Source organism: Tupaia chinensis, unplaced genomic scaffold, assembly GCF_000334495.1.
Source record: "Tupaia chinensis unplaced genomic scaffold, TupChi_1.0 Scaffold000493_1, whole genome shotgun sequence".
NCBI classification, from domain to species: Eukaryota; Metazoa; Chordata; class Mammalia; order Scandentia; family Tupaiidae; genus Tupaia; species Tupaia belangeri.
This window is the reverse complement of record NW_006160005.1, coordinates 796,753-807,555: the sequence shown is the minus strand read 5'-3', so window position 1 is coordinate 807,555 and position 10,803 is coordinate 796,753. Positions and strand designations below refer to the sequence as shown.

Genomic DNA, 10,803 nt, shown 5'->3' with positions numbered 1-10,803 from the left:
AGCCGCCCCGCGCCGGAGGAGCGGGTGGGCCCCTGCCGGATGGCGGGTCTGATGCAGACACCCTGCCCTTTCCAGCTGACCTTCATCACCGGGGAGAGGACGACGGAGATCTTCATCCACTCCCTGGAGCTGGGTCACTCTGCGGCCACACGCGCCATCAAGGCTTCGGGTAGGTACAGCCTGAGCCTAGGTAGACACAGGGGGGGAGGCGGAGCCCTGGGGAGATGGGGCCCTGTGGAGGTGGGGCCCAGGGAGGCGGGGTCACAGAGAGGTGAGCCTCTACCTGGTGGGGTACCCGGATGCCAGCCGTGCGGTCTGTGATGGGCACGAGTGGTCAGAGGGAGTTAAGGGTCCGTCTGTGTGGCGCAGGTCCTGGCAGCAAGCGACTGGGCATCGATGGTGACCGCGAGGCCGTCCCTCTAACACTACAGATTATTTACAGTAAGGTAAGGCCGGGGCTGGGTCCCTTCCCCTCCGGATCTGCTGGGGACCCTTCCTCCACCAGCACTTGGGCCCACTGCCTGACTCACCGTCCCAGGCCCCAGACCCCAGAGGCCGAGAAAAGGTAGCCAGGGGAGGCAGTGGACAGCTCCCCTCGGCCTCCAAACCCGGCAGGGTAGTGGCCGAGGGCCTCTGGGCTGAGAGGGTCCGGGGTGCTGCATTTGCAGGGAGCCATCAGTGGACGGAGCCGCTGGAGCACCCTGGAGAAGGTCTGCACCTCCGTCAACCTCAACAAGGCCTGCCGGCAGCAGGAGGAGCTTGGTGAGGGCAGAGGAGGGGGCAGCGGCAGGGAGGAGTGGGAAGTCAGGGAGGAGGAGGAGCGATGGGAGGAGGGGGAAAGAGGGAGGAGCGACAGGGAGGAGGGGGAGTGGTGGGACAAGGGGGAAAGGCAGGGAGGCCTCTGACCCAGGCTGAGCGGCTTTGCCCTTCAGATTCCAGCATGGAGGCCCTGACGCTAAACCTGACAGAAGTGGTGAAAAGGCAGAATCCCAAATCCAAGAAGGCCTTTAACCAGGTAAGGGCTTCCCTCTCCTTCCAGCCACAGCCCCAAGTTCTTATTGGAGCACACATGTGTGTGTGCATGCACACATGTGTATGTGTATGTGCACCTCCTGTGTACATGTGCACAAATGAAGGTGCACATTCTGCGCACATGTGCATGATGTTTTATGTGTGCACACATGTGCACATGTGTGTGTTCTGTACGTGTATGTGCATGCAAGTATACATGTGTGTACGTGTGTTTGTGTGAGACAGAGACAGGGAGAAAGGAAGGGTGACTGTGGCAGGGTTTCTGGATGGGAGAGGGAAGGCACAGTGAGGGGTGTGGCTGGGGCCCACACAGGTGTGCAACGCTGTGGGTGTCTAGAGGAAGGGGTGCCTGTGAGAGCGCTTGTATGGGAGGTCCTGTGGTGGCCACTAGGGGGCGCCCTGAGTCTGAGGCAGAGCACACCCCGTGCCAGGGAACCGGGTTGAGGGCAGTGGGCTGTGCAGGATCTCTTCAGGGGCACTTGCCTCTTCCAGGCTCAGGGAAGGGTAGAGGCTGGAGAGGAGGCAGGGCCTCTGAGGAGGAGGCTGGAAGGAGGCCTTGGGACCCCTTCCTGGCTGGCCACTAGCCCTGGAGAGCTGCCAGCCACACTCTTGCCCTCGCTCGACCCCACACCTCGGGCACACGGAGGGAAGGAGCCCTGAGAGCGCGGTGGGGTGCGGCAGGCGCGGCTGACCTGGCCTTCCGTGCAGATCAGCACGTCGCAGATCAAAGTGGACAAGGTGCAGATCGTGGGCTCCAGCAGCTGCCCCTTCGCTGTGTGTCTGGACCAGGACGAGAGAAAGATCCTGCAGAGCGTGGTCAGGTAGGGAAGGGGGCCGCAGCTCTGCTCCAACAATGATCCCAGGGAGGGGGTCTGGGGTCTCCCGCCCCAGAGACCTGGAAGATCCGGAGGGATGAGGAGGGGGCCTGCCCTTACCCCTGCCCTGCCCCACAGGTGCGAGGTCTCACCCTGCTACAAGCCAGAGAAGAGCGACCTTTGCACGCCGCCCCCGAGGCCCCCCGATGTGCCAACTCAGGCCTCACCTGACCTCTGCTCCCTGCTCTGCTTGCCCATTATGACTTTCAGTGGAGCCCTTCCCTAGCATGACCCGGGCCTCAGACTGAGCAGGAAGCCTAGGCGGCCGCCCTTGAAGCCTGCTCCATAGCCATTGCTCCCCGTGGAAAACTGAGAGGCCCTGTTCTGGGCCCGGGTCCTGCTGCGGGCCCTGCAGCAGGCACGGGGGCAAGGGCGATGGTTCCTGGGGACTTGGGGCTTCCCTGCCACCTAGCCTCTCAGTTCCTCACGGCAGAAGGGTGGGCGGAGTTGACCGAAGCCCTGACCATTAGCATGGTCCTTTCTAGAAGGAGATCAGAGACTCTGGTGCTCTGAGGCGTGGTTCAAGTCTCCTCGCCAGCCCTGGGCCCACCCTTACTTGGTCAAAGACTTGGGGAACCCTGTGTCTGGAGTTCGGTTCTGTCTACTCTGGGCTTGGGTGGTAGAAATGTAGATAAAACTTTTGTTCTCTGACCCGCAGTACCATCCCCACCCCCTCAGCCACCCCCACCACCCCACATCCACTTTCTCTCCCCCGGACCTGCAGAAATATAGCACTAACACTCGACCTGTCTACTGCCAGGACCTGGTGCAGATTCTCCCCTGAGGGTCCGAGACCCAAGAGCCGAGAGGGACAGGACAGGCTCAGCTGCAGTAGCAGTCCAGTGCCTCCTAGCTAAACGGCCAGAGGAAGTTGTTTCACTTCTTTAGGCCTTCATCTCCTCAGCACGAAACTCTGGGGGATGAGACCTCCTTAAGGGTTTGAAAGAAATTGCCTGCAAAGCCCCCAGCCCGTGCCGAGCTCACGGCAGCTGTGCGGTGAAATGAGCTCCTTACCCTCTCAATGTCCATCCCCTCATTTCTGGCCACTGGGATACTCTTGGCGACGCCCCTGATTCACTTCCTCCCAAATCACACATGAGGAGGATCCGGACCATAGGGGTGAGAACGGATCCATAGTAAGAGTGGCCTTGGTCGTGGTAAGGGGCTGCTCAGGCACCCGGCAGCCCTTCTCTGTCAGAGGCCCTTCTCAGGCCTAGGGTCCCTGCTCCATCTCACTCTTCAGGCTGGTGCCCACGGTGCGCAGAATCTTCCATCCCCACCAGCTCACTGCTGGCATGCAGGCATCCAGGCGAGGTCTCATAGGAGCAGAGGATGGAGCCCAAGGCCTGGTGGGGGAGCTGGGACTGACACGTGGGACGCTGTCGGTGCACGACAGAGCATAAGAGCCCTGCGTTTGCAGCTGCCGGGTGGAAGTGATCTGGGAAGGTGGAAGCAACGTGTTAGGGCGGAGGAAGGGAAGGCAGGACCAGGATTGGGTCCGGGGGAGGTGGGGAATGAACCATGAAGCGTGCCAGTGAATCCTGAGAGCCCCTGCCTCCTGGTCATCCCCTGATCTGTCCTACTCGGAAGGTCCTGGGCTAAGAGGAGCCCATGAAATCCCAGCTCGGAGTGCTTGTGACTGGAGGGAGGTGAGCAGAGCCGCCATTCCTCCCCCGGTTGAACCATCTGTACTCGCTCCGGGCTCCAGAAGTGTCAGCTTTATACCTTATATATATAATATACATAAATATATATTAACTGCAGGAACAAATGGTTGTACAACCAATGTTTAGTACTGAAGAATGAAATTTAATATTATTAAAGAAAAATTCGATTTTGTTCTTTGTTGAATGACCTGCAGCTACTTGGCTGCCCACCAGTTCACAGAACGACTCCCTGCCTTCTGTGGGAGGTGCTGAGGGAGGAAACCCACCCTATGACAGGGATCCTGCCTATACAGCCTGAGAGTGCAAAAAAAGCAACTGTCACTCTGGTGGTTTCTAGCCAAGAATCGGCTCCGGCAAGACCTGGAGGCTACGCGTGCTGGTTCTTGGGAAATCCAGTCGCCCTCCGTCACCACACCTGCCAGCCCTGTGCCCTCCAGGGCCCGCTTCGTGGTGCAGAAGCGACGTCTGCAGCCTGTGGTCATTTTTTAAAGACCAGTGTCTGGGCCCCAGCCTAAGTGAATTGGAATCTCTGGGAAATGTAGCCCGGTGTCCATGTAGGTTTAATTAATTAATTTTATTTTATTTTTAGAGAGGTTTTTGCCTCAGGACGCATGCACTTGCTGGAGAGACAGAGAGACAGAAAGTGAGAAATCACCCCCCCAGGGAGGATGGCCACGCTGCAATCCCTTCTCCTCCAGCCTCCTTTCAGGATTTTGGGCACATACACACATGGACCCGGTGTGAGATTTAAGCCATCAGGTCCAGAACTCAAACCACAGTTGACCACATGGGAGTCCAGGGACGTAACCATTACGCCATCCGCTGGTGCCCACGTAGAGAACAGCTACGCTGGCTAGGATCATCCTCCCTGAGAAGGGTCCTCAGGCCAGACTTCAGCACCGACCACTGGGCACCCTCTGGATGGGTCCCCTGTGGGTCACATACAGCCTGGACACAGTCACCAGGCTCGGGGGGCTGGCCCAGAGGCCAAGTTGGCACAGGTGAAAGGGGTCTGAGACAGACTGTCCCACCCAGTCCAGGAGATCTTGCAGTCAGAGCCATTGGCACGAGGAACGGGGCCCCCTCCAGGGGAAGAACTAGAATCACAGTTGGACCCAGTTCTTGGCAGGAGCAGGGAAAAAGGGGCTGACTGCTCACCCTCCCGTCCTCCCCCAGCTAGACCCTCTCCCACGCAGCGGCTTCCACAGGAGCGGAGCAGCAGCTGGCCGTCCTCGAAGACTCACCTCACTGCGCTCCATGGCCTTATTCTTGCTCTCGGGCCTTCGCCTCCTACCCACACCATCCCTGAAATGGGCACCAACTTTGGGAGGCGATGAGGAAGTTTCCTTTTGCTAGTTTCTCCTCCCAAGGAGGTTGGGCAGGCCTCAGGGGACAAAAATCAGGCTGTACCTTGAGAGTCTCGGGATGTGGCACTTGAGAAGGGCTGTTCCGCCAGGGCCGGACAGTGGTGCAGCCGGAAGAAGCGAAGCTCCCCTCGGCGAGGCTGACCCACGTGGGCCTAGCCCAGGTTCCTAGCCTGAGACATCCTTATGGGTGCCCATGGTCCCAGGCTGGCTGGGGTGGGGTGGGCTGCTATGTTGAGACCCCATTGGGAGCGGGGGAAGGTATTGTCTCTGTCTCTCTCACTTATGAAGAAAATACATAATTAAACTAAACAAAATAAGAATTAGGTGCCTTCTGGCAATTAAAAAAAGTTTAAAAAAGAAGAGGTGTTCCTCCTTGCTCCTCCCGCACGCCAACAATTCCTTGCTCCCTGTGGCCTAAACCCCTCCCCCCGCCTCCCTGGCTGGCAGTGCTCTCAGACACCCTTCGACACTGGGGGGTCTGGGAGGTGCAGGCACTGCCTCCACCCCCGCCATGGGACCCTGGCCTCTTCACCACGTCTCCAAGCCTGTTTCCTCCCTGGTGAGAGGGACGTGGGTACTATGTGCGGGGGCGTTTGTTGGGTGTGTGAGGGGAAGTGAGGAGGGGGGTAGTGCACCTGTTCTCCAGGTACCCGCCCGGCCCCAGGTCGTCCCTGTGAGCAGAAAGTCAAGGGGCCTTGGCCAACTGAGCCCGGGCCCTTGAAGCCTTCCTAAAGAGGGGCCTGCTCCAGAACAGTCTCTCAGGCTTGTGTGTTCCCCTCCAGCAGCTGGGTACTTCCTCTGTCACCATCCTCAGGCCTCTCCCTGCCTTCCCTGACATCTGAGTCACCCTGCAACCCCGGGGCGAGGTTGCACAGCACTCCCCGGTCTGTGGAAAGCAGAGGCAGCTGAGACGGTCCCAGCCCCTGCAGCTGCACACACATCTGTGGGCCCCACCTGCCTGGGGCCTGCCCTGGAGCTCCAGACTTTCCACTCCCCATCATCACACCCCCAAACTCACTCCAGCACCAGGATGTCCATAGATTCCCTGGGAGAAGGGCTTTCCTAATTCCTTGGGGGGTTAGCTAATTCTTTCCCCAAGTCCCAGCATCTGTCTCTGTTCCCCAGCCACACCAGTCAAATCGGGGTAAAGGAATCTGGCTCTTCCGGGGCACAGTGCACCCCCCCATCCCTCTGAGGTAAAGCGAGGCAGGTGGCAGCCTCTTCCTCCCGATGTGCTGTGTATTTTTCTGTTCTCACGTGGGCACGCCTGTGTCCACAGCCCAAGACTGTGCGTGTGATCCCTGGGGAGGCCACCGTGGTCACAGCAGCCGTCTGTGAGCCCCTCTGTGCGAAGTGGGCAGAAGCAGTGCTGATTCGGGGATCTCAGAAATGTAGAGCTGGGAGGCTCAGCCGCGTAGTCACTGCCTGGATAGGGAAGCGCCAGTGACCCTCCCAGCTGGAGCAAAGTGACATATTAGCACGCGCGTGACACACCCACACCCGCTCGCCGTGCCCGTGTCAGGCCTTACACCTGACCCTCCAAACACTCCCATGAGCTAGGGACTGCTTTACCTTATTTTGCAGGTGGGAAACAGGCAGAGGGAAGCCGAGCAACTTACCCAAGGACAGTGAAAGGGGGAATGGGAATTCAAGCCCAGACCTTCGGGCTTGAGTCCCTGCTTCTTTCTTCCTCTTTCTTTTTTTTTTTCTTTTTAAGTCTATTTCTTCATTTCTTCCATGACTAAGAGAGACAGAGACAGAGAGAGAGCATTTCCAGCAGGGTCCCATGCCGTGTTTTCCCCCCAGCCTCTGTCAGGCCAGCCCACGGGCACACACTTGCCAGTGTACTCAGGACATCTCTGGACTTGAAATGGGGACCTTCCTGTGGAGGGCAGCCTCTCAGAGTGTCTTACTGCTGTGCCCACCCAGTCCCCAGAGTCCTCGCTTTTGTGTTGCTGTGACAAGCATGGCAGTGTTTTATCCTTCAGAGAATGGCTCTAAAACAGCACGCTAAATCAGGCTGAAAGGTAAGGTTTAAAATAGTTTCCTTTTTTTTTTTTTTTTTTTAGAGAGATGTTTGCTATAGGGCGTGTGCACTTGCCAGAGAGACAGAGAGAGAGAGAGACAGTGAGAAATTGCCTCCTTCCCCTCCTCCCCCCCCCCGCTCAGGAGGGATGGCCACAGCACAATCCTTCTCCTTCTCCTCCATTCTCCTCTCAGGACTCTGGGTACGCACACACAGGTGCCAGGCGTGAGTTTTAAGCCACCAGGTCCGGGATTTGAACCATGGCCAACTACGGGGGAGTCCAACAATATAACCATTACACTGTCTGCTGGTTCCTAAAATAGACAGTTTTATAAGGATGTTATAGCATATGTAATGATTGTTCACTCTACTAAATCTTTTTTTTTTTGGTAGAGGTTTTTGCCAAAGGGATAGAGATAGAGAGAGGGAGTGAGAGGGAAAGTGAGAAATCAACCCTCATGGGGGATGACCACGCAGCAATCCCTTTTCTCGGAATCTTGGGCTCTAAATATTCACATGAGAGCTTCTGGTACACCCGCTGGTGGGAGCACTTCGGTTTTCCGAGTAGCCCGTCATCACTCTCTTGTCTGCATGGACTTCTTATCAGCTGCCTTCTGCTTTTGTGTGGTCTCAGAGTCCCTCTGCTTTCTCTAAGAGGTAGTCAAGCTACACTCTTTTCTTTTCCTTTGCTAATTTCCCGAGTTGTCTTGTTTTTCTTTTTTTTTTGGAGAGGTTTTTGCTATAGGGCACATGCGCTCGCCAGACAGACAGAGAGAGACAGAGAGATAGAAAGTGAGAAATCACCCCCCAGGGGGGATGGCCACGCCACAATTTCTTCTCCATTCTCCTCTCGGGATCTTGGGCACGCACGCACACGCGCCCGGCATGAGTTTTAAGCCACCGGGTCTGGGACGTGAACCATAGTCGACTACATGGGAGTCCAGCGACATAGCCATTACGCTAACTGCTGGTCCCCATGTTCATGTTTTTCTGGCAAGTGAGTTAAGCGATCCTGCTCCTCAGCTCCATGTGAGTGGGAGTAACCGAGGTCCCAAAGGTACAGTTTACACAGACATCTGAGAGGGGTGTCGTCATTACAGTGGAATTCTGGGGGAGCTCTGGTGGCTTCAGGATGGAAGCTACAGTCTTCACACATCTCTAGGAATGGTGGGAGTGGAGAGGTGGGGCTAGGGGCGTGGGTCAGAGAAGAGGGAAGCAGGGGCCAGCGTAGGCTGGCAGGGCTCCAGCCAGGTCTGCATGTCCACTGCAAGGGGGTGGGCAGCTAGGAAGGAAGCCCTCATGGGTGTGGCTCCAGGCCAGGGGCTGACCCCAGGTGGGTCCCTGAGCAGAGCAGCCCTACCCCGTCTCACTCCTACACCCAAGAAAATGAGCCACTCATCAGCAGGGACCAGAGGCCTTTTCTGAGCAAAATTGTGCCTGTAAGTCTGTGGTTGTATTGCGACCAAGGAAGCTGAGGAGGGCTTTGCAAACACACTCTCCAATCCCTCAGGTCACAGATGAGGAAACGGAGGTGGGGGGCGAAGGGTGGACCCGCATGCGGTCAGCCGACTAGCGGCCTGCTGGGAGAACTCAGCCAGGTTGTCCTCCTTTCGGGTGTGCTGCGTGCGTATGCATGTGTATGCACACAAGGCAGGCGGTTTGCAAGAGTCGGGGGTCTTGGAATTTGCTCACTGATCTGGTTGACCCCAGCTTTCTGACCTGTCCCTGTTCCTGGTGGGAACTCTCTTGGGAGAAGGAAACAGCAAGTGCGGGGTTTTATACAGACCAAGAGGCTCCCAGGGCCTCCTTGGCACCCTAGGAAGCTTGCAGAACTGCCCTGAAGCTCAGCTGCTCCAGCAAGAGCCTGCTCAGGGAGGAACCGGTGTTATTAGGGAAGTTACTGACTGTGGGGCTGGGGGTGGGGAAGGAGGGTCCACTTGGTCTCCCACTCAAGACTGCCGTAGGGACAGGGGACATAAGAGGAGGCCAGATGCCACCCTCCAGGGCAGCCCCAAGTTCTCTCTGGCCTCTCATTCCATCCCAGGGCAACTGAGGGCACTGAGAGGTGTGGGAGAGGGAACAGCTGCATCTGCAAATGAGAAGCCTCAGGAGGGAGGTCGCAGGTCTTCAAGGGCTGCTTTTGCAAGAGACTGGGCTGATTTTCTCTGTGTTCTTTCTATCTTGAACCATAAAAATGTGTTTCTAGTCTCAAAAGAAAAAAAATTCATTTCAATTAAGAAAAGAATGTAGTTGATCTTTATATACTGATAGATAATGATCTCCAAGTTGCTTAAGCCAGTCGGAAAAAAGTTCTTATGAAGTTCATGTGTATAAATTACTCCAGACTATTAATGGTAGTTACCACTGGGTGAGGAGGGTAAATAAACTGGGAAGGAGAGAAGGGGGCTCTCTTTTTTACTATACACTCTTAGAAGGTTGGAGTGCTGTGGCCGGCAGGTGGCATGGTGGCCAAGGTGTTGGACTCTCACATGGCTGACTATGGTTTGAGTCCCGGACCTACTGGCTTCCTTTCTCATCTTCTCTCTCTTTCTCAAATGGAATAACAATAATAATTAAATTAAAAATTCTTTTTAAAAAAGTATGTTGGAGTGCTCTTTTGTTTTCGTTTGTTTTGTTTTGCTGTTGAGCGCATGAGCTCACCAGAGAGTCAGAGAGAGAGAAAGGGAGAAATCAACCGCCAGGGATTGACCACACTACAACCCCTACTCCTCCATTTTTGTCTCAGGATTTGGGGCACACACGGACATACCCCTGGTGTGATTTTCAAGCTGCCACGTCCAGCACCACACAGTCAGCCATGCGGGATCCAGCACCTTAACCTGCACGCCACCTGCTGGCCACTGTTTGAGTGTTTTCATTGGGTCATTGGAAAAGTCATGACATATTTTCTACATTTTTTTCTGTGCAAAAATGCATCATGACTTTTCTAATGACCCTATATAATGAAAACAATTACTTGAGTAATTTTTTTTTAAACATTGAAACCTTAAAAGAGAAAATAAAGAACATGGATGGTATTCAAAAAGCGAAACTCCCTCTCCCTCAAAAAATAAGAATGGCTGACTGGGCAAGTGGCTGGACATTAAGCATAAATCTGCTTCTCATCACTACCAGCCCAATTAGTCTGACTATGGTTTGAGTCCCGGACCTACTGGCTTCCTTTCTCATCTTCTCTCTCTTTCTCAAATGGAATAACAATAATAATTAAATTAAAAATTCTTTTTAAAAAAGTATGTTGGAGTGCTCTTTTGTTTTCGTTTGTTTTGTTTTGTTTTGCTGTTGAGCGCATGAGCTCACCAGAGAGTCAGAGAGAGAGAAAGGGAGAAATCAACCGCCAGGGATTGACCACAATACAACCCCTACTCCTCCATTTTTGTCTCAGGATTTGGGGCACACACGGACATACCCCTGGTGTGATTTTCAAGCTGCCACGTCCAGCACCACACAGTCAGCCATGCGGGATCCAGCACCTTAACCTGCACGCCACCTGCTGGCCACTGTTTGAGTGTTTTCATTGGGTCATTGGAAAAGTCATGACATATTTTCTACATTTTTTTCTGTGCAAAAATGCATCATGACTTTTCTAATGACCCTATATAATGAAAACAATTACTTGAGTAATTTTTTTTTAAACATTGAAACCTTAAAAGAGAAAATAAAGAACATGGATGGTATTCAAAAAGCGAAACTCCCTCTCCCTCAAAAAATAAGAATGGCTGACTGGGCAAGTGGCTGGACATTAAGCATAAATCTGCTTCTCATCACTACCAGCCCAATTAGTCCTAATTCCGCATCCCACAGCCTGAAGGATGACA

The 10,803-nt window shown here is 54.7% G+C and overlaps 1 protein-coding gene across 2 annotated transcripts in view; it reads left to right on the top strand.

Annotated features, from left to right (window-relative positions):
* PIK3R5 (phosphoinositide-3-kinase regulatory subunit 5) overlaps positions 1 to 3,748 on the top strand; it is a 101,213-nt gene extending 97,465 nt beyond the window's left edge. For both annotated transcript variants that reach the window (XM_027774913.1, XM_006156402.3), the window contains exons 15-20: positions 76 to 169; positions 370 to 446; positions 669 to 762; positions 933 to 1,015; positions 1,741 to 1,853; positions 1,986 to 3,748. In XM_027774913.1, coding sequence (XP_027630714.1) covers positions 76 to 169; positions 370 to 446; positions 669 to 762; positions 933 to 1,015; positions 1,741 to 1,853; positions 1,986 to 2,133 — 609 coding nt within the window. In that variant the 3' untranslated portion in view covers positions 2,134 to 3,748. The remainder of the gene's footprint in view (positions 1 to 75; positions 170 to 369; positions 447 to 668; positions 763 to 932; positions 1,016 to 1,740; positions 1,854 to 1,985) is intronic.
* Positions 3,749 to 10,803: the final 7,055 nt, after the last annotated feature.